This window comes from Phalacrocorax aristotelis, chromosome 12, assembly GCF_949628215.1.
Source record: "Phalacrocorax aristotelis chromosome 12, bGulAri2.1, whole genome shotgun sequence".
Taxonomy (NCBI): domain Eukaryota; kingdom Metazoa; phylum Chordata; class Aves; order Suliformes; family Phalacrocoracidae; genus Phalacrocorax; species Phalacrocorax aristotelis.
In genome coordinates this window covers 6,744,421-6,772,322 of record NC_134287.1, presented here as the reverse complement: position 1 = coordinate 6,772,322, position 27,902 = coordinate 6,744,421, and the positions used below count along the sequence as shown (strand labels likewise).

The 27,902-nt window shown below is 37.4% G+C and overlaps 1 protein-coding gene across 1 annotated transcript in view; it reads left to right on the top strand.

Moving 5' to 3' along the window:
- The window catches only part of ADGRA1 (adhesion G protein-coupled receptor A1), a 291,609-nt gene that overhangs the window by 118,578 nt on the left and 145,129 nt on the right, over positions 1–27,902 (top strand). The window contains exons 5-7 of the mRNA XM_075107276.1: positions 406–477; positions 1,266–1,429; positions 16,678–16,891. Of these exons, the coding sequence (XP_074963377.1) occupies positions 406–477; positions 1,266–1,429; positions 16,678–16,891 (450 nt within the window). The remainder of the gene's footprint in view (positions 1–405; positions 478–1,265; positions 1,430–16,677; positions 16,892–27,902) is intronic.

Genomic DNA, 27,902 nt, shown 5'->3' with positions numbered 1-27,902 from the left:
GCGTTGCTAAATTAAGACACTGTTTTTATTTATTTACCTTGAAGTGTCATTCTACATATGCTATAAAAATACAACATAGGTCTCACTGACTAATCATTGTGTGAACATTTTCAGTTAAATTCTAGAATAGTCTCTCCTAGAATTCAATTAAATATGTAGAAATATTCCTGTTTGTTAGACTAAGTGAATTGTATGCATACCTGCTCTGAAAATGAAAGTAGTAAAAGTGTATGATTTGGTTTGAATATTGCTGTCATTTACAAGAAAGCAATGTAAAAATTTAAATGTTTTTACTCTTGTCAGGAAAGCAGAATTTTTTAATTAGCATTGGGAAAATTATACTCTATAACAATTTTGTTTTCTTCTTGTATTTGTTATAACTGACTGTAATTTGCTTTTTTCTAGGAATTTGTCAGGGAATATTTTTTCAAGTCTCATGAATGGACTTTTTTCTGAGCTGCTAGCTCTGAAAGCACTGTAAGTATGTTTCCTTATGTTCAGAAATCTTCTGAAATATTCAAGAAAGACATTAGAATAAACATAGCAGAATTGAATATGAATTCAAAAAGGTTGTTTCTAGCAATGAATTCCAGCTGCAAAATGTATGGCATTTTGTTATCAACGTCTGTCTCACTGTTGGTGAGCTGCCATCTTCTCCCTGTCCCAGTGAAATGGACAGTGCTGACGACTTGACGCTGCTCCTGACTAGCCCAGCCTAGCCATCCTGACTAGCATCCCTGGGGTTTTTTTGCCATTATGATCTTTTACCTGTCCATGTTTTAATGCATTACATCATATAATAACTCTAAATACACAAAACCATTCACGTTAAATATTTTTCCTGCAATTATAATAGCAATTCCCAGCTATTTATATTAAATGTACCTCTCTGAGATCTAAAAATGTATACTGGGTGCTTCCATGGTCAAGTTTCTACTTAAAAGAGTTTTTAGTAAGTGAAAGTATATTACAGTGTGACTTTCTACAGTAGCACATACCCAAATTTAATTCAGTGGTCGGTGATGCTGTTCTGTAAGTAAAAGCAGAATTTTGGCAGAATGTCTTGGAAGTCATTAACAGTGGGACAGTGTGTATTAGTTCTCCTAGGACATTGTTATAGTTTTACATCTATAATTATACTTCCATAGTTATGCATCTATCTAGAATTAGTTCTCGTTGGAGTTAGATAATCTGAATCTAGCAGAAGAACGTACGTTTATGAAAATTGCATGTGTATGACTTGTGATCTTTCTTTGCCTTTCTAGACATTTCAACACCGATTCACTCATTTGTGACTGTAATCTAAAATGGGTCTTGCAATGGGCCAGAAATGCTTCAGTTCGAATAGCGGAGGAAACAGTTTGTGCTTACCCCAGTGCTTTACAAGGACTGTCATTTCGTAACCTGAAGGAAAACCAGCTGATATGTGGTAAGCTGTACTCTCATTTAACGTTACAGATCGAAGTGGAGTCCAGAGCAAATACTAAAAACCAGAAATGATGTGGGGGAAAAAAAAAAAATAGTAATAAATCTGACTTGCTTATAGGAACAAGAAATTCAGCTATATGGCACAGAAAATACAACTAAGATTGAAAGAGAATGGAAAAAAATACAAGTTTCTTATTTCATACAATATGATATATATATATATATATATATCTATTGCAAGAACACCACTGTCCTGTCTATGTATTAGGTAACATGTAATTATGATTTAAAACGTTAACCCACGAGGGTAGCTGTACATTTGAGTACTGCACAAAACTGAGGATTCCTACGGGGATTTACAGAGTGTTGCTTTCAGGTTCTATCTCTGACAGTGTGGCATAAATGTCAGATTTCATTCTTGTATTTTTCATTTTTATAAACCTGTAGCTATACATTTTAGCATTGCATCCTGGAGATGATAAGAATTTTACAGTAAGCTTCAGTTAGGCGAATTCTGTGTTTGAAGATCTATAAGTGAATCACTTTTTGAAAAAGATTTTGCACCATAGCAAACATGACTGATATGGTGTGAGGAAGGAAACAGAAAAAATATGGACGAGTAAAGAAAATTCCTCTCACACTGAGCACTGTCTAGCAAAGAACAGACAAACCCAGAAATTCTAAAAGTATCACATACTGCAGAGAAAAAATCTTTGCCTAAGATGATGCTGGTAGGCTCCATAATCAGAAGTATAATTTCACACATACTTCATTAATCACAGAGTCTTTGAATCTTTGACTTTCCTGAATGACAGAAAATTGCTGGGACTGTGACTTTGCTAATGACTTACAGAAACAAAAGGAAAGTCATGCTTTTATCCTAATAACCACAAGAGGAACGGTGTGTGTTGCTAACACATTTATAGCACAGGGGGGATGAGGGTTGACTGGAGCAACAACAAAAAATTTGGTTTTAACAACAACTACGGATATTTACAAGTTGGGAGAGATGTGAAAGGATGTGAATACCAGCTACAGACGTTCCATTGGCTGAATTGTTAAGGAAACACAGATAACTGTCTGGAGGCAAATAAGGAATGAGCTCTTGCCAGCAAAAGGCAGAGGAGCTTCCAGTAGCCTGTATTATTGAACATTTGAAAATCTTCAATGCATCTCAACCATCAAGCTGCCATTTTATAGAGACCCAGCATGGGCAGCTTTGTAGAGATCCATTTCCCAGCAGGAAAAGTCCTTTCTGAAAATGCTGGAATGATCAGAAGAATCAATTAAGGACTGTTAATTGGTATTTCCAGGTTGCCAATGAATATGAGCCTGTGAATTTAAGAGGGGAAATGAAAGCCATTTCTCAGAATTTCATATTTTAATTCCTAATAGGACTCCTTGCCACACTTCTGATACAGAATTTATAAGGCCTGTCTAGTTCCCACTGCTATTTTTAATGTCCACAGAACACTTGGCAAGGTTTGTAATGACTGCCAATAGCTTGACACCGCTTTTAATATCCACAGAGATCTTCACAGTGATTATATTTGCTGAGCCTTCCACCAGCTCTGTAGTGTCTGCCAGGTACTTCACGGTGCTCAAATATCTGTTGGGCAGCTTATGGTACCCACAACATTTAGCAATTTCATTTTCAGTAACTTAATTTGAACTTAGGTATAATAGAAGGTTGCCTGGCACCAAAATAATAGCAACTATTGAGAAGGTTTTAAGAACATTCTATGATTCTATGAATATCTGTTGAAATATATACAGAACTAATAAAATGAAAGATATCTTAAAGAAAATATTAGGAAGTGGTTTAAAAATGAAAAACTCCTGCATGTGAACATCTTCAATACTGTCAGACATTTGTATTTATTGTTACTGGTCTTCATTCTACATGCTATAAGAGGTCATGAGGTATCACGGTCACAGGATGAGCAAAGAAAAGAAGAATGGAAGGGAAAACATAAAAATAAAAATAGAAGGGAAATGGCGAAGATATTTGCAGGCAGGTTAAGGAGTGATCCAAAGGGTCCATGTGAAGAGGAAGCAAGACAGTAAAAAAAAATTTCTGAATAACTGCAGGAGGTAGTTTGCCATGAGCTTTTTAGATTTATTTTACAGTTTGATGGGAGAATAAATAATCTTTCAAATTTCTTTCTGGCAAATCTTTCTCATGCATCTGAGAACTCAAGATAGTTAAAGAAATCACCCATTGAAAACAGTTAAAAACCTGCTTTGATGTTTTTATAAGAGTCAATTTAACTGCACAGTTTTGAAATTCACAGGATTCTGCTTGCGTAGTTCATTAACAGATTATAAGAGCTACTTAAATATTCTTTAAAAAACTTTCCAACTCCCAGAAATGTTCAGCTAGAAAGCAGTTTTTGACTATGTTGGGAATAAGGAAAAATAATGTGATGATAAAAGATAGTTTTGCCTTTGCCTTAATTACGAGGGACTGCAGTGAATTCACAACAGTAAGGACAGAGTATATTTCTGGAAAGCGATTGTGAAATTGGCTTCATGCAGTGCCTTATTACTGTTTCTCCATGACTCCAGATAAACTTACTCCATTTACAGGAGGAAAATTACATTTTCCTGAATACCAGTGCTATAAATTCCACCTGAGGTCTGAGAGCAGTCAGTGGTTTTCCCTTGCACACATCAGCGTCAGAAATGGATTCTGTAGGCCAAATTCTTCACTCAGGAAAGACCTGTATGAGGTTTTGTCTTAAGGAGATTATGAAAGATTGCTCTTAAAGCTGGGTTTTGATTACTTACACTGATGAATTGAGATATTAGAATTTAGTTTCTCAGTCTCAAAGCTGTATTGATCTATTGAACTCACAGCACTAAGCAGTAAAAGTTCATTTGTTCTGCAAATTACAATTGACATGTAATTCTGATGAAGCCTTTTTCTGTTAGAAAATGTTGACTCATCAAAACAGATGTTTGAAAGAGTGCTGACTTTCTTGTCTCCCCCAATTAGACTTTTTTTAAAGTTTAGAAAGTAGTTGGCATAATATCAATATTTTTTAAATAAATGATTTGGCTGAAAAAGGTGTAAAATTTGCTAAATTATGCAAAAAATATTGCGAAGGTCAAAATATAAAAATAATGTTATAGTGCTTTAAGACATAATTATTTATTTATTTCCACCACAAAGAAAATGACATAATTCTCCTGGGACACAATATCGTTTCTCAGGCAGGTCTCCTACAAAGTGAAGTATTGCTTTTTGAATATATGTTTTCTCTACAGATGTTTATAAATAAATAATTGGGACCGTGCTATCACCTTCTTTGAATTAAAAAAAAAAAAATTATTTAAACGTAAGAATATATAGCAGCGTACTGAAAAATACAGTTTTTTTGCTTAGAGTGTAATGCATTTAAACATAATCGATTACATTTTTATTCCTTAGCATTATGCATTTTTCTGTGCAGAGAGTGGATAGGTTTAGTTCCTTTCTTGGTGTCAGTAGCTTTTCGGCTTGTCTTCTGTCCGATCGTGGTCATCATATTGTTGTGTGGACTTTTTTCCTATAAAGCAGACAGGTTAAAAGAACTAGATGTAGTATCTTGTCAGTTCTCAGGAAGTCTAAATGTAGAGAAGCCTAGATTTTTTCAGAAGCCTCTTTTCTGTACTTGAGCAGGTGGTTTGATACACATACATCCGCACCACCTCATCGCAGGGCTTTCAGGCAAGCTAGTTTTGCCACGTGTCACCTTTCCTGTTCCTGTTGTCCTTACCTTCCTCAGCAGTGTGCCGTAGGGAGTCTGGCAGTGAGTCTGGTAAAGCAATGTGCAACAGCCTTGGGTGGCTCTCAGGCCGTGTTCGCAGAGCTCGTTCCAGCCCTTTGCGTCTGACCCTTTCATGAGGAACGGGCTAAATGTGGTCCCCCAAAACTATGTTTACCCTCTTTATCTGTGATGGAAACACCTACACGAATCTTTTCCTTGGAAGAAATGAATCAGTTGCTTTTATCTTTATTGCTTCCGACCCAAATTTTTCTTAGTTTCCCACTTCCTTATTTGCTAGGTTGTATTGAATGTGAGAAAATATCCTTGCAGGTTGAACTGCTTCAACACAGAACTGTAGGACAAGAGCGAAAAGAAGTTCTAAGATACAGCATTATTTATTCACCAATATTGTGCACATCTCTGAAAAACTGTGCTGTTTCAATGATTACAACGAACAAGGGCAAACAGATACAATTAGAAAAGCTAGTGTTAATGGGTGTTCTTCATATACCATCCTCAGTCAAGAAACTTCCAGAGTAAGGAAACAGATATAAGCTCGAATGTTAGATACATTCATTTTAAGATGCAGTCTCAGGGGAAGATATGTCAGAAACTTGCAAAGCACAGGGTAACAGCAAACAAAATATGCCAGCTGAGTCATTTTCCTTTCTTGTATTAACATGGCTGAGATAGCATCTGGTTTTATGTAATACCTCATCTACCCTGATGGGGGTAGGGTGGCCTCCCGAGGCTCAGGAGCCTGTGAGCGTCCAGAAACTTTTTTCAAATTCTGTTGTTGCTCTGGGTGCTCCACGTTCATGGAAACCAACTGCAGGGGTTTCGCCTGGCTTAGAGGGGTTGTTACAGGACATTATTCTGAAAGTGTGTATTATGACAAAATGTTTATGCTATTCGTAGGTAGTGTGCCTGTTGGTTGTGAAGAATAGAATTGTAACTCTTTACATCAAACTTAGAGTAAGAAATTGTTTGGGTTGGTTCAAAATTTACTCATAGCTTTAATAGTCAATTAGGACTTTCACTATGGATGACAGGGAATGAGGACTCAGAAATAGAGCTGGATTTTTATCTGTGTAAGATCTGTAAGATTAGGTTTCTGGCATGCCTTTGGCGGCTGTCTATGAGAAAAGTGTTAACACTAAAGAAGAATAAAAATCCACCCCACTGAAAATAGAGGTGAGAAACAATGGAAGAGAATAGCTAGAAGTTGTGAGCGTCCAACGGTGTTTGAATTAATACTCAGTCTCTGAAATCTGTGAACTACCTTAGTTTAAAGTGTTAGTTCATGAGTGAAATTAGCAAGTTATGACTCATAAAATATTATTGAAATGCACCTTTTTTGGTATAATAGACTCCCTACTTAGGAGGGGTACCTCTATGGGAGGGATAAAACTCAGAGGGATAGATCCTTTTCTGGCTTCTGTATTCTGCAATACATTTTATTAAATGTTTCATAGGAAATGTAAATAATATATTGGGAGGGAGGGGCTATAGTTATTAAGGATTAGTTTTCAATAGATAACCATTTGGTAGTATGAAACCAGCAACGCTCTAACCTTTTGGCTCCAAATTCGAGATTTCTTATCCTAATATGATCAGTCTCAAACTGGGGGGGGGGGGCACGAACAAAAAAACCCCACAAACCCAAATGTGGTGTCCTACATTTAATATTAAATATTACTATCTAATTTATTTCATGGTTCCTTTGTTAGAACACTGCTGCAAGGTTGGGGCACAAAATTAATAACATTTAAGACCCATAAATGTGAAATAACAGAAATAATAAAACAGTCATTTGAGAAACTTAAAGGATGAGGTTTTACTACTATGTATTTTCTTGCATCTGTGCTCACACATGAAAATATAGTTCAACAGAACTTTTCACCCCTGGAATCTTGCTGATTTAGATGCTGGAAATGTACCAAATTTATTTTTATTCCCATAGCTTGTCTTAAACTACATCAGCAGTTTTTAATGTACAGTTTTGTCTGATTTTCTACATTGTCTTTGCCTGATTCTTCCAAAAAGCATGCAAAATAACTAAAGGAAAAATTAGCCAAGATGTAGCAAGGAGAATATCAGCGAAAAGAAGCTTCTTTAATCTTCAAAACTTCTGCCCTTGGAGACTTGACTGGCCATCTCCAAAAGCTAGTTACTCATGAGCAAAGCAATGGTAAGGCAGCTAGCCTTGACTAAGACCCATGGAGTATCCCAGAAGATATATTCTTTATTCTTAACATGGTAACACGTACATTAAAAGGCTAGGGTTACATTTTATACTGGTAATTCCTAGATAAAATTATATAAGCTTCTTTGCCAAACCTGTATTAATATTGTCCAGTTAAGAGCACTGATTATGGTTTGTTGTAATTAATTTAATTGCTCTCATGGGAAAGTTCCTTATAAAGCGTCCATCCTAACATCCTCTGTTCTAATTAAGTGGAGTATACCATAGTGATATTTCACATTTTATAGCACATTTAATTATACAGCACTTCCTTTAATATATGTATAAAAATGGCTGTAGGAGCTGCAGTTTCTGACAGTGTGGGCTGGGCTGAGAGGAGTTGGGAATGGAATTTCGTACAATGATGGGGATGAGTTCTTACTTCAACAGAACTGTCACTTCAGCATCTTTCATGACTTTTACATTTCTCTTTAGTTTGGCACTTTTGCAGCATACATGGGTACCCATGCAGCCTGCTGGACTCTGGGCAATTAGGGGCAATCACTGCCACTCTTGGGACCTTCCTGCTGCCATGCTCCCTTGGTCGGAGTGTGCAGTAATCATATGAAGATAAACAGAAGGTGGCTAGTGGTGCTTAAGGTTTGGAAGATGAGTGCTACCACTGCCCTTCTCAGACAGATAAAGCTAATCAATATATTTTGCAGAGCTAGCTACAGCTCAGCCAGTTTAACTGCAACCTTTAATGCGCGCGCATAGCCATGAGCCTGCCAGCTTGCTTGCCATAAGGACAATTTGAGTAATAAAAATTAGCTTTCTAGCAATGGCTCCTGATTCTTGCCAGTGAAGGGATTTGTGTTGATGAATCTTCCAATACCATAACTGTCAATATGTCATGGTCTTCAAGTTTCAGGATGTGGTAAATGATCAAATGCTCCCCAGCTTCTAAAGTAGACTCATGGGACAATTTGAAAATAAGAAATTGAAAAGTGGCAGCGGTTTTATTTGATAAGGAAAAAATCAGTGATGAAAAAACTCTTTGCCTATACTTTAAAATTTCTGCTAGATGTGCCAATGCAAGACGTGGAGTTTATTTTGCCTGCATGCCGATAATATTTTTGATTAATTTTTTCACTAGAATGAAACTTTGAATTTCCTAATGTGGACATTTTCAAGTAGCTCTTCCCATTTTAAAAATTAATGTTATGATATTTAGCATTTATGTTAAATGCTATTAAGTGAATCCTACTGCCTCAGTATTTCTATACCTCTACTTTCCTACCAAGTAAGTCACTGCTATCGTCAGTAAATAAGAAAGTGTTTTACCACTGCTCCCTCACTTAAAATGGTTGCAATGGACACAGCACGCATCAGCCCCTAGACCCAGTGCACAACTGATAATTTATTTTCACAGGGGCTTAAAAATCCGGGGGAAACTGCAGTAGGGAAAGACGAGTTAAATAACTGCTGAGTGCTGGCTGAAACCCGTATGAGTTAGATTTGCTGAAAGTGACTAGATTTGAATTGTACATTTTCCAGCTCAGCTGTCCTTAGTTTCTACACAGGTGTAACTTATTTTAATTAAATAAGTGTGAGAAGTTACGGAATCCAAGTGCTTCTCAGGGAGGCTGTCATCCAGAGCTATGATGGTAGCTCTTCTTGGCATAACTGTGCTGACTTTAATCTTCTGTTTTGTAGATATAGAGTATATTTATGAGGCTGGCTAACCCAGATAACTGAAGCATCAGTAGCAGTGGGCAGTGACAGCCTGGGCTCACTGTACTTCTAACTCAGGGTAAATCCTGGGACCGCTACTTCTGTCCAGCTCCCTGCAGCAGCATCTACATTCTTATCAGTGCCTCAGTCCACTGACTCTGCTATGCCTGCTCTCGAAACATGCACCCTTTCTCTCTCTTTATTTCTCAGCTTTGGTGGCTTTACAGAAGTTTGCAGGAGTAAAATATAATCCAAACAGTATACATGTCTGAAGACTTGCTCTTTGGTTAGTAGCTAACATTTCAGTGGAGCACTTAACATTACAAAATAAACATAGACCTGTGATTTAATTATGAGATGCTGCAAAAATTACATCTACTTTATGTTCCTATCTGAAAAGCATGTGTGAGGGTGAAAGGGACTGATAAAATGGTGTGTAATATTCCTTGCCCTGCCAGCTTTATGAAGTTGGTGGAAATAAGAAGCTATTACACAAACAGAAGCTCTACTTCTTCTGCAGTGTGTAGTCAACGAATGCAGTACAAAGCCTTCTTGTCCCAAGCCCAAGAGACTTATCTTATTTTGACGTGTTTAGTACATGTTGGCATCTGTATTTTCTTGATATTATGTTAAAATTGGAGCCAGGCAAGCTTTTATTAAAACTGAAGCTTGGCTCTGGTTCTGTATTCATTCTTGACTTCCTTGGCATATAGCACTGTCTGTGACCTTCTACACCAAACCTTTCGTTGTTGTCAGCAGATTTTACAATACTGAAATTGGCATTGGTGTACTGGCACCTCCCCTTCTTGGCAGAACTGGCCTTCAGAGCAATTCAGATCACTCTGTTTCCTTCAGTTCCATTCAGTAAATATCAACAGATATATTTGCTGTGTCAGCAATTCAAATTTTTAGCTAATGTTTTTCAATTGTTTTTTCCTCATTTCATTTGCCCTTTTTATTGGACCGATTCCTTTACTTCATCCTCACTTCCAGCTTCCGCCCACTGTGCTTTCCATGCACATTTCTCTCCCACTGAGACTGTATACAAATATTAGAGCTCTAACTCTCACTTTTGTCAGCAGGATGTGCTGCACTCTGTAGGCACACTCAGTTCAGATAAAAAGCCCATTGGCAAGACAATAAATCAAGTGATTAACAAAAGGGAAAATGCCAACCTCTGATTTTTTTCTGTCCCAAAAGCTTGTGGTGCACTGTAGCAGACTGAATTTTCTACCAAGAGGCAGAAGTCAGTGGTGGTTCCTGAGACACGAGCACTGTAATACTGCCCTGATGTGTGGGCAGCGTGGAGGAACCTGTGGATTTTCCTATTTCTGACTGTGTAAAAACTGCCAGTATCAAACAAAGCCAGTTAATGAGGAGCGCAAAATGTGTAGCAGAAAACTGTATCTATGGTAAACTGAACTGCAGAATGCTCTAGTGTAATAACCAGGATTATGAACTTAGCAGCTACTTAGCTGTGAAGTTGTGCTGCCCAGGTTATTCGTTTTGCAGGAGGAAATACAACAAATCTGGCCGGAGCTAGGATGTAGTTTCATTTTATTCTGATCATGTCTCCAATATCTTGTCCTGGTTGTGTTGGCCGATGACTAACCAACTTTATGTAGTGTTTAGACAAACCTATTGCATGGGCCAACTTCTGTGCTTACAGATTTGCTTCTGATCATTCATCCAGAAAGTGGTAGTGTCCATTCATTGTAAGTGCATACATTTTAAATGTGATCATATTATATTTAAAATGTAACTAAAGTACAGGTTAGAGGTGCTTTGTATGTGACACCTTTTACAAACATTTGTATTCCACATATATCCAGTGACAGCAGTATTCCCTTCACATTCTTCTCCTTTCTATCTTTTAAAAGAGTAAACAAAAACAAAGGCCAAAATTAGAAGGAAAATCGAACTATTCTGAAAATCTCAAGAACTGATTTGTAAGGAAAAAGGCAGGAAGTATTTAATGTGTGTGATTGTGTATGTGGTAAATTGTTTTATAAAGATAATAAGGGCATACACATTGGAAAATTTCCTTAGAGCTTCAGTGCACCTTGCTGTTTTTCTGTTTTAGCTAATGGTTATTGAAATAATTTCTATTTTCTTTTTCAACTTTACATACATCTTGGGGCACTGCATGCATTAAAATGTGCATGGATATACTTTCTGTGAGAGGGACTCTTAAGTGATATTCTAATTCAGTGGTATTGATGTAACCTAAATCCTCCTCCATATGTCCTCAGTATTCTAGTCTAGAGCTAATCTGCAATGCAAGACTGAATTGCATAAAGAATCTGGCCTTCAGTCAACAAAACCCTTTTCTGCTGAGAAGTGAAAGATAAAGAAAAAGATGTAATTACTGTAATGACGGGTTAGATCTTTAGATTCGTGCTGCAATCAGTGATTCCTGTGCTCTGCTGCAATCATGGTTTAGCAATGACTAGAGAGTCAAGACAGGTAAAGACTGTAAAACACTTCAGCAGCCCTTGATCTAAATGCCTTCAAGGAGAGACACACCTCTCAGCTGCAGATGGTGGTGCTGCTCCAAACATGAGGGCAGCAAAGCAGATTGTCTTGGAAGGAGAATCTTGGAATATTATTCACATGTGAAAAAACTAAACAAATAAAACCCCCTGAAGTTAGTCCCTTGCTCCCAGGATGTAATAGTAAACTATAAATTATTTTTAATCTTATGGGGCTATTGTATCTGCCATATGTATACACATATACACATACATCCATATCTATACATGTATGAGCATCAGAGATTATATGTATTTATTTGGTCTTCGGTAATCACATAATCAAAGACAAAATTTCTCTTGCATAGGGTTATGCTTGCCAGAGCTGTTATATTTCAAGTGCTGCCAAATCAATGCCAAAACCATTCCAAATACTTTCAGAATTTCTTAAGTCTTATTTCTTACTTTATTCTCAAAGTCAAGCTTGAAAACATGTGTACAGCATTAGTAAATACTTTTATTTTTATTCTGAATTTGAAGGATTGTTGGATTATAGATTTAAAATAAGTATTTCCAGCTGATGCTGATGGAACTATGCCATCATTTTATAGCCATTCAGGATAAAGGGTATTGGCCCTAATCCTGAAACTCTTATTGATGCAATTAATCCTTATATTTGTGAGCTGTGTTACCGAAGTCAACTGGAACTTTTGCATGAGTAGTAGTTGCAGAACCAGCCTCAGTCATTTACATCATGATTATCCCTGAAAAACAACTGAAGATTAGCTCTGATAATAATTTTTGTAGACATCATACGGATCAAAAGCAGATGTTTTGTAGGATACCTAAGTGTACCATCCTTGCTGTGCAAATGTCATAATCCATAGAAATTTTACTCATTTCACTTTGAAAAAGTCTTTTCAACATTATTTGTCAATTTGACCAACCTAAATATGTACATGTGGAAGGGTTCAGCTTGTCAGAAGGGTATCCCACCCTAATGGTAAACCAAGGGTGTTTCATTCACTTTGCATCTTTCTTGGAACTTAGAAGAACTGGGAAAGAAAAAGAAAGTGAGCAGGCTGTTGATATGACTGATGTCAATCAAAGGGTCAATTTATTCTTTTCTGACATGCTGCAGTTAAAAAAGGTTTCACTGACTTTTGGTCATTACTTGACAAAATCTTCACAGAATGCGTCATTCCTACTCCATTTCTGGGTTTGGTGATTCCCAAGGCTGAGCAACAGAAGTGATAATGGGAGAGCTTAAAGACTAGCTATGAAGGCAGAGATAAATTCAAAGTGATAGTGTTACACGGCATCTGTATGCCCGGCAAGTTATCTAGCTTGACTTACGAAATATTGATACTATAGTTGACATTCTTACTACTTCATAGCCTCATGACACAATGTGTCACTCAATGCGTGAGTAAAAACATTTGACAAGATACAATATCCTCCGTTAAAAAGTACTGTATTCATGAGAAACATTTTATTTCTGTAAGTAGTGTATGTTTCTGTTGTACTCCTGACAGTATGTTTAATTTTTCTGGACTCCATTTTCATAATCGTTCAGTTAATTTATGGCTAAATAAACATAACTTTTCCTTATACTCCATAACTGACTTCATAACGCAACACAAATATTTCAGCCTTTTGGACAGAGAGGTTCTCTCCATCTTCTAGTAGAAACCTTTAATGTAAATGACTGAGACCAAGCCTGCAGCTATCATGAATGAGGTATTAATCTGGTTTACCTTCTCTTCTTAAAAGAAGTTAGAAGCCAAAGATCATACGGAAATACTAGGGATATTGCAAGGAATTTTTAGTAATGCATCCACGCCCACAAATAATAGGTGCAATCAGAAGTTAAATGACAGGGTGTATACACAAGCAAGGATATCTGGAAGCCTGCCCTTCATAGTCACAGAGACTTACAGCATTTTGGTAGATAGTAGCTAGCCCCTTAATCCTCTGTGCACTTCCCCCAGACAGCAATATCACATAGTCACTCACGTACAAATCCTGTGTATTACACTGGCCAGCATTCTTCCTCTACAAAATGTAGAAGTGATCCCTCTCACTGTTTATTCAAAGCAGGTGATGAACATAATATTTAATATTTAAATTCCCCGATAGTGTTGAGGCCCCAAAGCCAGGTTTATAAATGCAGCTTCTCACAATTTAAGTGCTCCAAAGACAACATCTGAACGACATAAAGGAGCATGTTGGGGTGCGATGCTGAGTAAGGAGAGGAACAAACACTACTGGTTGTCCACAAATTTTAGCAATTGTAGAACCAGTGATTATGGCTTGCATAATCATGCATGGTTAGGTTAATCTGTATTTATTATGGGCAATGGAGGATTTTGAGGAGAAAGTTTAAGGAAGATAAAATGGTGTGCAGTGAAATGGAAAAAAAATGTTCAAGTACTTGTCAGAAAAATAGATGTTTGAGATTGTTACTAGTGGTGCAATTGTGGAAGGGTGACCTTTCAGCTGACAGCCCTGAAAGATTCAGAGATATTGATGATGAGAGGCCTTTAAATGAAAACAGAAGAAAAATATGGGAGAAGATGATCTAGCTTAAAAATTCTCTTTCCTCAAGGTAGAAGGGTTTCCAAGGTGCAAGACTGTAGACATTGTGTCTGCGACTGCAGTAGTAAAGTTACAAAGTGACCCAGGCTCACTCAATTCTTTTGGCATTGTAGGCTGAGGTGAAAAGGCTGATGAACACACTACCATGAACATCTTGGACAATAATTCCTAAAATACAATCACATATGTGAGTCCTTAGTATTTTTATTACCATTAGAATTTTGTGCAATGATAATAAAGTATCACAGGTAGTAATTTTCTTGTCCTGCCTAAGGAGACTGTATCAGAAAAAAAGAAAATAAGCTTTTCCTTTATTACTTATTATGCTATAAAAGATTATTTTCTTTCTTTAGATGGAGAGAATCTATTTCAATTACCTTTCCTAAAATGCTCCTTTTCAATGCTACCAATTTAAGGAAATAGTATTAATCTCACAATGTATAGAAAATATTTGACAGAAATTGTGTTAAGGTAGTTTCAGGATCTAGAAATAGAAATGGAAGAAAATGAATACTGTCTAGAGAGTCAGTCTCTACAGGGACTGTAGGATTGAAGGATATAGCCTTCAATCACTGTCAAATCTATGAAATTAGCAGACTTTCAGCATTCCCAAAAAGATATATGCCTTCCAAATTTACAACACTACTTTTTAATTGTGGTTAGGCATTTGGGTATGTGATGATGGCAGCTGTTTTTTATAAGATTCTGCTTAGAATAAGAATATGCTATATCCTTATTATTAAGGTATTTATTGGAGAAAGACAGGAGAGATAAAATTAATAAAATAAAGATAGTGAAATGTACTCCACTATTAAAAATTAGAAGAGCTATTGAGATAAATATTTAATGTTGAGTAAATATCTAGAGAGTAAAGATGACTTCTGGAAGAGGCAGAAGGAAGTAGGGACAGGGAAAGGAGAAATCATAGGGACAACTGAACTTCAGGGGAAAGTGGCATGGCTTGGTAGCTGGGGGCTGCTGGGGCGGCTTCTGTGAGAAGTTGCCAGAAGCTTCCCTGATGTCCAACAGAGGCAATGACAGCCAGCTCCAAGGCAGTCCCACTCCTGGCCAAGGCCAAGCCCATCAGCGACGGTGGTAGCACCTCTGGGATAACGTATTTCAGGAGGGTGGAAAAAAACCTGCAGAACTGCAGCCGAAGAGAGGAATAAGAATATGTGGGAGGAACAGCCCTGCAGACACCAAGGTCAGTGAAGGAGGGGCGGAGGTGTTCCAGGCGCTGGAGCAGAGGTTCCCCTGCAGCCCGTGGGGAAGACCATGGTGAGGCAGGCTGGGCCCCTGCAGCCCGTGGAGGTTAGCGGTGGAGCAGATATCCCCCTGCAGCCCGTGGAGGACCCCACACCAGAGCAGGTGGGTGCCCGAAGGAGGCTGTGGCCCCATGGGAAGCGCACGCTGGAGCAGGTTTGCTGGCAGGAGCTGTGACCCCGCAGGGGACCCAGGCTGGAGCAGTCTGTTCCTGAAGGAGCACCCATGGAAGGGACCCACACTGGAGCAGTTTGTGAAGAACTGCAGCCCGTGGGAAGGACCCACGTTGGAGAAGTTTGGGGGAGCTGCCTCCCGTGGGAGGGACCCCATGCTGGAGCAGGGGAAGAGTGTGAGGAGTCCTCCCCCGAGGGGCAAGGAGCGGCAGAGACAGCGTGTGATGAACTGACCGCAACCCCCATACCTGGTCCCCTCACTCGGGGGGAGGAGGTAGAGAAAATGGGGAGTAAAGTTAAGCCAAGGAAGAAGGGAGGGGTGGGGGAAGGTGTTTTTAGACTTGGTTTTTTTTATTACCCTACTCTGCTTTGATTGTTAATAAATTAAGCTGATTTCCCCAAGTTGAGTCTGTTGTGCCCATGACAGTAACTGGCGAGTGATCTCTCCCTGTCCTTATCTTGACCCATGAGCCTTTCATTATATTTTCTCTCCCCGTCCAGCTGAGGAGGGGAGTGACAGAGGGGCTTTGGTGGGCACCTGGCATCCAGCCAGGGTCAACCCACCACAGCACACAAGATACTTTAGGCTCTGTACAGCAAGTCAATTTTGTTCTGGAGCACAGTGGGAATTTCATCCATTGACAGTGAAGTTGTCTTATAAATGTTAACTACACCTATGTTAATAGCTGCCTTTTTTTTAATTGGAAGACTGGTGTGGTTTTTATTCCTCTGGACTAAAGCATCCTCCTTTGAGTAGGAGGCTGGACTGGAGCATCTAAAGAGATCCTTTCCAACCTCACTCGTACTGTGAACTATTCTGTGAAACTCATTTTTTGTAGATATTCTAGTAATCTTGTAATTATCTGGGCTCACACTAATGAAAGAAATGTGATCTCTAGAATTAACAACATGATCGGACTTAAGTGGGTGGTTTGAGGGCATATGTCTTATGTTAGTGCTTGAAAGCTAAGATCTAGGAAGCTGGAATTGTATACAATTAGTTCACAGTATTCATGAGAGGAATTAATTGTGAGGGGTTTTTCCTTTTTGTTGTTGTTTTGTTTTCCCTGCAGCTGGGCCTCTGGAACTTCCTCTTTTTGAGCTGATCCCATCGCAGAGACAAGTGGTTTTTCATGGGGACCGCTTGCCATTTCAGTGTACTGCAACATATGTTGACAATACCACCCAAGTACATTGGTACCATGCTGGTCATCTGATCGAAACAGATGAAGAGAGTGGCATATTTGTAGAGGACAGCATCATTCATGACTGCTGCTTAATTACACGGTAAAGTATACTCCTTGTAATAATCAGACTTGTAGGCAAGGTGAATAAATGCAGTATTTTTACAGTAAGCTTCATTAAAACATATATCAGGAGTTGTTTTAATTGAAGTAATTTAGTTGCAAGCTTGAATCAGAACACACAGAGGTATAGGTTTTTCATGGCTATGAATGGCTGTGGTTCCAAACCATGTTTCTTGTGCCTAAGTATCCACATTTGAGCAACTATGGATTTGAAACAGATAAAACCAGAGTTTCTTATACAGTAAACTCTGAAAAATCCTGAACTTAGGATAGCTTCAGTAGCATATGAGAGTGACTTACAGCCAAACTACTTCTTCCTGACACCACCTAGAACATTGACCTACCATAGTGATCTCCCTGGGAAGAACTATCAGTTTAAAAGGCTTGGATTAATTTTTGTAGGCTCCAATATACTGGATCCTATATTCTTAATTATTATATTAAGTAATCTCATATTTGGTTTTTATTAAATTTTTTAAATTAAAAACTTTCTGTGACTTTTACCATCCATGTGCCTCTGTGTGCCTGAGAGACAGTGGTCTACAGAAACCTTTGCTGATGTGAAAAAATGCAAGAGGAATGAGGTAGAATAGGCTTCTATGAAAGAAGTAGCGACTAATATTTGGGAATTAACATATCGTTCCAGTTCTGCTTCAGTTTTCCCTTTTAAATCTAATTTAATAATTTGTTATAAATCTCTGTGTTTATTTTTGGTTTTCATCATAGAGTATGGGCTTGTCACTAAAAGCTGCTAAGCTGTTGCGCACATCCTTTTGTCCTCTGCCAACTTCCATCATTGATAAAAAAAGAGTCTGATTCTGTGTCTGTGTTCTGCCTTTCTCTTTGTAGAAGATGGATTGAAAACTGCTATGCTAATTAGCTCTGGTTCATCATTAACATCTTTTCACTCATTGAGTTTCTATTAATATAATTGACCTGAAATGCTTCTTGAACTATCAAATGAAAGTTATGAAGGGAGTCAAATTAATTCCTCTCCACTGGGGTCTTTTGGCTTTATTGATTTTGATGTCATCTACTTTCTGATTAATTGATCCCTTTTGGAGTCCTCTAGACCTAGAGGCGTAGATCTGACCTATTCTTACAGCTACTGGCTTTCTTCTAATACCAATATGTATGGCTGTAGTGGATAATGAAAAAGACTATTAGACCAATTAGTATGGTAATGCCAACTGCATGAGCTATTATATCACCGCTGAGTCACTTAAATTAAAGCATGTTCTTCTTATTTCTGTGATATCAAAATTAAAAGACATGCTGTTAATCTCATTATATTTTTCAACTGAACTATATTTTGCACTATATAAGTAATTTGTAGAGCATAGTAATAAACTGAAATAAATTGCCTAAAAATGTTAAGATTTTCAAAATAGCTATCCATTTTAAAAAGCTACTTTAAAAGTAGCCTGGCTGAATTTTACTTTATATTGCTTAATATTTGCCAGAATATAAAAAAAAATCATCATCTACCATAGGAATATTTTAATAAGGATGGTTGATCATTTACTGTGCCATTAAATAGGTGACCTTGATTCTCATGTTGCAGTACGCACTGGGACCAGGTACTCAGAAAGAATGGTCTCTAAATACATCATCATATTTGCTGTTATAGACTGGAAAAATACTTTGACTTGTCCAAGCTACATGACACAGACTGTCAAAATGAGACAAAATATTTTTTGAATTAAACTCACAATCTTTAAACAGCTATTGAAAAGTTTAAAACATTTTAATTTCTCATTTATTTGAGCTGTCTAATTCACTTTACAATATAGTAGGGCATCAACGCTGCATTTACGATATAACGTGGGCCTTATCCAGTCAAAAATGCTAATACTCAAGAAATCATGCCTCTGCCTCGATGAAGCGACTGATTAAAAGTAACTAAAGGCTTGAGAGACCTATACTTTTGAAACTAGCTTTCAAAAAATGTACTATTTTGAAGCCAATTATTTTTTTACTAGAAATTGTAGAGATGTATTGTCTCTTCATGGTGAAAATGAGAAAACATTGGTCAAGTTATGATTGTAAAAACTCTCTTCAGCATTTCTTAATTTTAATCCTATCATCATGACCATGTTTACTGTAACTCCAGTTATATTATTACATGTTAAAATAATATGTAATAGCATGCTTACAACCTGCTGCAAGGGTATGTGTTAATATGCTTGTTACATGCTGTTACACACTAATTTGTGATAGTTCTTAAGGCTAAATCACAGTTGTATGAGGCACTGTGAAACATCAGAAGGACTGAGGTTGTCATATGTTAAGTATAAGATTTGGAGTAAAAATAGAGGTAATTTAAAATCAGTTCTTGCGGTGCCTGATTTTGCCTTCCTATACCTACTCCTTACAGCAAATGTCCACTCTCTGTGGCTTTCGGCGATGCACTAAAGGACAGGCTTTGGCTAGTGCTGCTTAGCAATTTAAAGATTTCTGAAGCTAGTTTTGAACAAAGAGGTGAAGCCCTGTTCCAAAAGCTGCTTATTCAAACATTCTTAGATGGTTATTTTATTGGGTAGTTCCAGATATTTCTGGATGTGGATTTATAACACAAATATCATACTAAACCCTTCTGTTTTATTAACTGCCACAGTAAAAGGATAAAATATCCAAATGTGTATATTTTGTCTCCTATGATAAAGCAGAATAAACTAAAATAAATGTTTTTGTTACAATAATTAAACTAAAGTTTTGAACTGTATTCCGGCCTGTGGCATTTTTCTTGGCAAATGGTATTCCCTTATAGGAGATCTTGAGAAGGTGTTTTCAATTCTGCTGCTAGCTCACATTTACCATTTCTTGCCAATGATAATAATATTTGATTTTGCTCATGTTGAATTTTCTGTCATTATGCCTGTGTATAAATGTCATAGTCATACATGAAAATGTAAATGTAATGTGGAACTAATTTCCTAACATCTGTGAATGGATCTAGCTGAAATTGTGACTTGTGTTTCCATGAAGACAACCTAATTTCTTCATCCTGGAATATTAGATTATCAGTTTGATCACAATAAGTGGCAATGAAACAATCCATATCCCCGAAGCCACATAGAAGGCAGATTGTGTATGATTGTCTGCAGCACAGCATCTTTCCCAACTTCCCCAGTGTTCCCTTTCAGTGTTTGGAGAGGCTAACAGGACAGTTATTAGACTATTAAACTAAAAAATGAAAATATTTTGGTTTTATGAACTAAGCAACTCTACAGTAGTAGAGAGACTTTAATTTTCAGGAAGTTTCTTATTTACCACATAGACTATAATGACAATTTTAAAGTCTTTTTAGTTCTATTCCGTAAATACTGATGTAGAGCGTTTAACAGTGCTTATGCCTCTGACAGATGTAATGGCTGCTCTGGGACCATTGCAGTTCACAAGTGCTCTTTCTGAAAACATTAAACTGTGCAGAAAGTTAAGAGCCCATGCAAAGGAGTGTTACAACTGGAGTAACTAGCATGCTCTTAACTAAACCTGGGATAGAAGGTGTAGTACCAGATGTATTTTTCAGATTTAATTTTTGTTATGTTATGTAGATAGATTTGCCACTGAAAATACAGACTATTAGTTCTCAGCTGTGATCCCCAACAAACAGTGTTTTTCTCTTAAATTCTGTCCTATGTATTTCAGTCTTCCAAATACGGCTGCCAAATGCAGTTCTTAAAAAAACAAACAAACAAACAAAAAACAAACCAAAACCTCAACAACAATAACAAAACCAACAACAACAAAAGTAAGCGTAAGCATCTAGTAGTTCCTTACATGTTGACAGTGGTCAGTGCCAATATGGGATGGTCATAAGTAAATAATGAAAGGCATAGTAATGAATAAGACAATTATGAAACTCTGTCTGATCCTTTAGGCATAACAGGGATAGGGGAAGTAGTAAGAAAACTGATTTTAAAATTTATGAGATGTGTATATTAATTTCTGAAATTTGATTTTAGAGGCACGTGATTATGTGAAAATCTTCAAAACTTTCATCTGCAAAAGACACATCTGATTTCAAGGAAGAGTTTCAAATCATAATCCACTTGTACTGAAATAGTGAAGAAACTGGAAGAAAAATCAAAAGGAATGCACTGTTGTGGATTAAAAATTCTTATAACACTTTTTGTAATTGAAAGGCAGTTTTGAATCCAATTAATTAAGTGTTTGAAATTATCAGTGCAGCTATTAGTAAAGAATTTGGATCGACTGAGACGGGTTCACTAAAAGAATCATAGAATAGAATCATTAAGGTTGGAAAAGACCATTGAACCAACACCAATGTGGTTCCTAAACTATGTCCTGAGACATGGCTTATCCAAAAGAATCAGGGTAGTTTAAGATATGATTATTGAGATAAATGAATATGAGTACAAATCGATTCCAGGAGTAGACAGGTGGTATCATGACAAGTTTGAGATCCAGGCAGGCATCCCATGTAAGAAAGAACAGAACTTCCAGAAATTCTGGGAGAAAGGCAGAAATTCTGTGCCTGTTCTTTCCTGGAAAGAACCTGAATGACCCCTGAACTCTCTTAATGGTTTGTGGCAAGAATACACCTGGAAAAGATATGACGCAAGTGATAGTGTTTTGGACCGATAGTAGGTTAAGAACAGTCTGAAAATGGTATATTGCTGCTGAACATGTTACCAGGTTGGACACACAACCGGAAGTTCAGATATGTCCCAGTTCATGGCAAAATATTGGAAAGTCACTCTGTGCAAGGTTAAAAATATGTTAGAACAAATCCAAGGAATCTGATTCAGAAATGCAGTTTCACAAGTGCTTTGTGTTCTGCTGTCATGAGATTTGGAGATGAGAGGCTGAGGGTCATACTGAGAAGCCCAGGGAAATCAGCAGAAATTGTTTAGTACTGATATTTTGTTGGTTCACCTAACCGACTGTGTTTGACCCTTGGTAGTCAAACAGCTAGGAAAGAAATGAAGCAAAATAACCATTTAAATTGTAAATCAATGTTTCTGTATTGTTTTGAGACCACTTTAAATGCAGTATTCAATGGTCTACAGCTTACTTCAGGCATTGTAGGCAACAAAAGCCTAGTAACAGATGCACCTTTACCAGCAACATTCTTATATGTCAACAGGAAGATAATATTTTAAATTACTGCAGAATATTATTAAATGCACAGGCTAAGGGTTTGATTATCTGAGATTAAGAGAATATTCATGTGAATTAATTTGGAAGGTTAATTAAACATAGGCCTTTTCTCTAAAAATCTTTCGATTATCTGAATAAAACCCAATGACTGTTTTACTACTAATCAGTTTGGGGAATAATTTAAAATATAACCTGTGAAAAAGTATACCAATACTATGAAAAGCATAAGCAGCAACTACAGTACTCTCTACCATTAAAGGAACAGATAATTATGTAAGAATTGTGCTGTACCATAAAAATTGTAGGCTCACTTGGCGTAACTGCTTATTGAAAAGTGTTTGAGAAATAGATATCTTCACAGAAAACATATTTAAGTATTTTGGGCCCTAGAAAAATAGTAAGTCAGAACTGTAAAAAAATTTTGTCAGAGTCCTTCCTGAAGAACTTTAAGAGAGTACCCTTTTTGTGATGTTGAGACAAGATGCCTGGCCCTACATGTTGACCTCTTACTTCCATCTCTGCTTATTTCCTGCAGCTATGTATGTGTCCATCCAGCCAGACCACTGAAATGAAATGTTAAGCTCAATATTAAGACCAAAAATTTGGACTCCCCCACCACCCCGTAAAGAGGAATCAATAGAGTTTTGCTTTGACATTTTAGGGCCAGAATGATTTTAATGTGGCCCTTCAAACAGTTGCAGCTCTACAGCTGAGGAGATGCTGAACTGCAGCAGCAGTTTGGAGTGGGCATCCCAGGACTGGCTTTTTTTAAAATTACTTTTCCTATCAACACCAATATAAGGTATAATTATACATTTTCTCTCAGTCCAGGCAGTAGCTTACAAGCTACTGCGTATCAGCTCTGATTATCAGAGCATTCTGACTGACGTCCAGACTCTGATGTACTCCTACCAAGTCAATCACCTTGGATACTGGTGAAGCAAACCATTTTTTTAAAGCAAAACATGTTAGAACTATTAAAACAAATATCTGAATTACATCTTTCCATGTATTTCAATCTGTTCAATATAGGGAACATGTAGGGTGTATTCCTATGGACTTAAAGGAAAGGAAAGAAAGAAAAAATATAGAAATATTTGTACTCCATTAGCATGATGGAATTCCATGAAAATAGGTCCTACCCCTCCCCTTCTTTCTCCCTACAGGATAAAAGAACCCTATTTTTAATTGTTTGTGGTATTTTGATTGGATGACACCTGGCCATCACAAAGTAAAATCTCCACTGTTGGAGATACACCATATATTGGAGAAAGAATAGAGATTGTTCCTGAAGTTCTTATGTAGGAATCTACTGTGTTTTACCTCTTTTTTAGATCTTCCCAAATTTCATGCAGGTCAGCAGATGAAACAGGTCAGTATTCTAGCCCTAATATACAGCTACTCTGCCCCATAAAGTATTCATGAAATAATTAATTTCTGAATTTGTAGCATCACCACTGACTAGAGAGAGTAGAAAATTCTGTTGAAGTAGTGTGCATTTGACAAATAATTTGAGGTTGTAAAATTAATGTAGTAGTTTTTTAGTTTGTTTTCTTTTGTGTGTTGGTTGGGGGTTTTGTGGGGCTTGGGTTTGGGGTTTTTTTTGTTTGTTTTGGTTTGGTTTTTGGTTTGGGTTGGGTTTTTTTGCTGGTCCCAGTGGCACGTAATCAAATAAGCAAGAATTGTCATAAGGAGGTTATCACTTCCAAATCATCTGGGAAATATTCTGCTTTAAATGCTTTAAATGCTGGATATAACATTGCAGCGTACAGATTACTTAAGGGCAGATGAAAGGCACACCGCAGGTGTAGCACCATTTCCCCAGAAGACTGCGGTTGTATACATCCTGCAGTCAAGCAGTTTGCTGGTAGAACAAAATTAATAACAATAAATAGGTTTGAGCATCCCCAAACCTTTCACCACCTGACAAAGCAGCTTGATGATAGACGCCTGATGCATGAAGTACTTTAAATAAGTCCTGGCCCACGTGTACTCTCTTCAGATAGCTTTATAGCACTGTACCATCACAGACCTGCCAGCTGGCTGAAGGTTTCTCCAGCAAGAAGCTTTGAGTGCTCTAGAGCTGTTGGTACCTTTGTTTTTTCCCCTCTTCCCTCCCCACTTTACATTCTCAGCTAGACTGCCACGTATTTACTCTAGGACTGCGGGAGTATGAAGACAATGCAAACATCTTTATGCACACCCTTCGATGCAGCACAGTAGCTGATAGTCTGTCTCTACCTGAGACAACCTCAATGAGAGAGAAAAGGATCATACAAGAAACCAAACCTGTTGTGGTATGTTGTAGAGCTATTTAGATTTCTGGCTCTGTTTCTGAAGGTGATTTGGTTTAGCCACTCTTACTAGTATTTGTTTTCTCAATTTTAAGAAACAAACTGAGGGCATGTAAACGTAGCTCACAGGTTCTTTGACATCCACTTACAGAAAACACACCTCACTGTTGGGCAAACGTTTACATAACAAATAGATAATATCAGCCTGTGACAACGTTTTTGAACATTTGCATTTCAGTCAAAGTAATTTGAGCAACAAAAATGAAAATAAAGCAAGATGGTTTTCTAACTGACATATGGGTCTTTTCTCCTGTTTTGGAAGTAGGTTTTGGGCTTGGGTTTTTTTTTTCTGTTGATATATTGTCATTAAAATTAGGTCCTCTCCATTGGCATCTCTGAAGTCAAATCAAAAAGTGTTGTCATGGTCCTAGCATGCCTATATGAACAAATTAGCTGATAGATAAGTTATAGTAAAAGAACATTATAGCACATTATGTTTCTTAGGTAGCTGCAGATGGCATTAAATGGCAAGTTATACCTTGTCTTTATATTCAATCAGAAGAAACAGAAAATTATGGGTATTGAATTTTCACATATATGGCAAGTTAATTACACCTGAAAATATTTGCTAGACATCTGGCATAAAATGAGTACCAAATTTAATCTTTAATCTGCCTTTTGTCTTGCTGTTGCCTGGACACAAGTTTTTTAAAGGCCATCAGCCTTCTAAAGCTGTTTCTTTCATGAGTAAATAAGTAATTTTGTCAGAGAGATCAGACTACAATTTAAGTTCAGTTAACGTACCTAGATTTACACATTCTCTCCTAATTTTCCATGTTTTAACCTTTTATCCCCTGTGAAAGGTTACATTCCAAGCAGCAGTGTACTCTGGAGACTGACACTCATTTTTTAAATTCTGTGTTATTATTCACAATTTAAGGTGGCATGGGTTGGAGGCAGGTTATGCAGGACTTCTGCCTGAGCTGCAGAAAAGCATTCACTATTTATCTGTCTGAAGAAGAACATGAAGAAACCTAAATGTTGTCTGTGTTTGAGTAATAAATTTTTATTTTTCTTCAGGAAGAGCAGTTGGTTCTTCCCAAGTCTTACAGCAACTCAAGTCACACTTCAAAGCCTTTCTTGTGGAAAGCCAACCAAAATACGATGTTAAAGACTCCTCTTTATTTGCTACTCTCTTTCCTGGCATGCAAATGACTGCTGGGGCATACAGTAAATGTCGCTAAGGTATTACTTCAAGACATGGTTGAGTAACTTTGCATAATGAGACCTACTTCTGATTGTCTAATTAGTTATGTATAGCTGTTGCAATGCAAAACTATGCCTCAATTAGAAATCTATTGTCACAGGTTACTTGATTACATGAGCATGGCTTCCGCCTGCTTTATGCTTCCTCTCTTTGTAATGACCAACGCCATGGTCTTCTATTGAATGTTATAAAAACTTTTTCATACAATTGCATCAGCTGTAAATTTTAATTAATGTTTCAATATGCCAGTAATTGTATTTGAAAAAGGAATCCTACCATGCATGAAATTCCCCAGTATAAAGAAGAAATATGTTTATTCTCTTTCTTCTTTTCAATGTTTTCACTGAAAAGGCTGCTATAATTTCAAAAGAAAACTTGATAAAACCTTGCTAGTCATCATTTTGTTCTCATCAGGCAGCAATTTTCATATTCCGTTTGCCTTGACACATCTCATGAATGTCTGACTTTGTTTTATGTCTTCGTAGGTCAAAAATTTCCACAAAAGTAGCAACTATCATACCTCTGAGGAGCAGGATATGATTGCTAATGTAGAGGAAGTAGAAACTCTTTCTGACTCATACTCCCTCCTTAGGAAAGCTGCACAGTAGAGGCAAGATTGTTTCACTTGTGGCCTGACATTTATTAGCTCTGTGAGATAGGATAATCAAGGAAATTACCCAGTCAAAGGTGCCATCCTCTCTTAATTCTGTTGTGCTTGTCAAGCTCCTAAACCAGAGAGTCCTGCCGTGTTCGCAAGTCACAAGAGAGTTCTTGCTTTTTGTCAAGGCTTGTTGCCATGGCCCAGAGTGATCAAGAATGCCATTTTACTAAGAGTAAGAAAAACAATGGAATTTCTGGGCATGATAAAGTAACAGTTCCAAGACTTACACAGAATAGTATAGGTTGGAAAATGCCTTTAAGATTGAGCCCAACCATAATCCTAACACTGCCAGCTCACTGCTGAACCATGTCCCTAAGCATCACATCCAAACATCTTTTAAGTACCTCCAGGGATGGAGACTCAACCACTTCCCTGGGCAGCCTGTTCCAATCTCTGACAACCCTTTCAGTGAAGTAATATTTCCTAATATCCAATCTAAACCTCCCTTGTGCAGTGTGAGGCCATTTCCTCTCGTCCTGTCACTTGTTGTTAGGGAGAAAAGACTGGCCCCCACTTTGCTACAACCTCCTTTCAGGTATTTGCAGAGATGATAAGGTCTCCCCTCAGCCTCCTCTTCTCCAGGCTAAACAACCCCAGTTCCTTCAACCTCTCCTTATAAAACCTGCTCTCCAGACCCTTCACCAGCTTCATTGCCCTTCTTCAGACACGCTCCAGCACTTAAATGCCTTTCTTGTACCGAGGGGCCCAAAACGGAACACAGTACTCGAAGCACAGCCTTAAAATATGTAACTGACCTACTAGAAAACTATAAAGAGGTTTAAAATTCTGTACAGGCCCACCCTTCCTTTGGTCTGCCAGGACTGTGACGTCAACAAGGATTATTATCAGAGAAAATGTTAAAGGATCAACTTTTTGAGAATTAAAAGTCTTTTTATTTTTTTTTAATCCAGTCCCCCAAATTCTCCAGGGCTATAAGATCAATTTGTCATTTGTCATATCCAGATGGTAAGTAAATGAACAGTTTCACCATTGGGCTTGCTACCCAAAATATTCCTAGAGGAATATAAATTAATGCATCATTTACAGTGGCCAGATGGCAATTCAGAAGACAATTCCATGTTTTAGTCATTATACAGCTTCTTCTATATTGCAGAAACCTCTTCTGGCTTATTTTGGTTCACCATCTGAAGAAAGGGCCATAGGAGATTAAAAGTGTGAATGTGAGGATTTACTCATCATTACAGAGAACTTGAACCCGTGTTCAAGTATTGCATCTCTACGAGAAGCAATACTGATGTATCAATAAATATTTGTTTCTGAAACTGGGAAACTTCATCAAATGGCAGGAGATCTGTTCAGTGGCAGAGAAATTTGCATCAGAACACACTTCAGCAATTAAATAACTGGAAAATGTATTCATTTTCTTCATATTTACTTATCTTCATATTGATTACCCGTAAAATGGATATGTTCAAGTATTGCATTTACCTAAAATCCCAGTTTTATCAAATATGTAGTTTTAATGACGATTATAGATACTTCACACGGAATATACCAAAAGATCAGCACATCTTCCATACGTTCTATTTACTTGGGAAGTCTCTGGGTGTTGATGCCCCAGGTTAATATTTATATTGCCTATAGTTTCTGTGAAAAAGAGCTTTAATGGAGAAATGTTTTA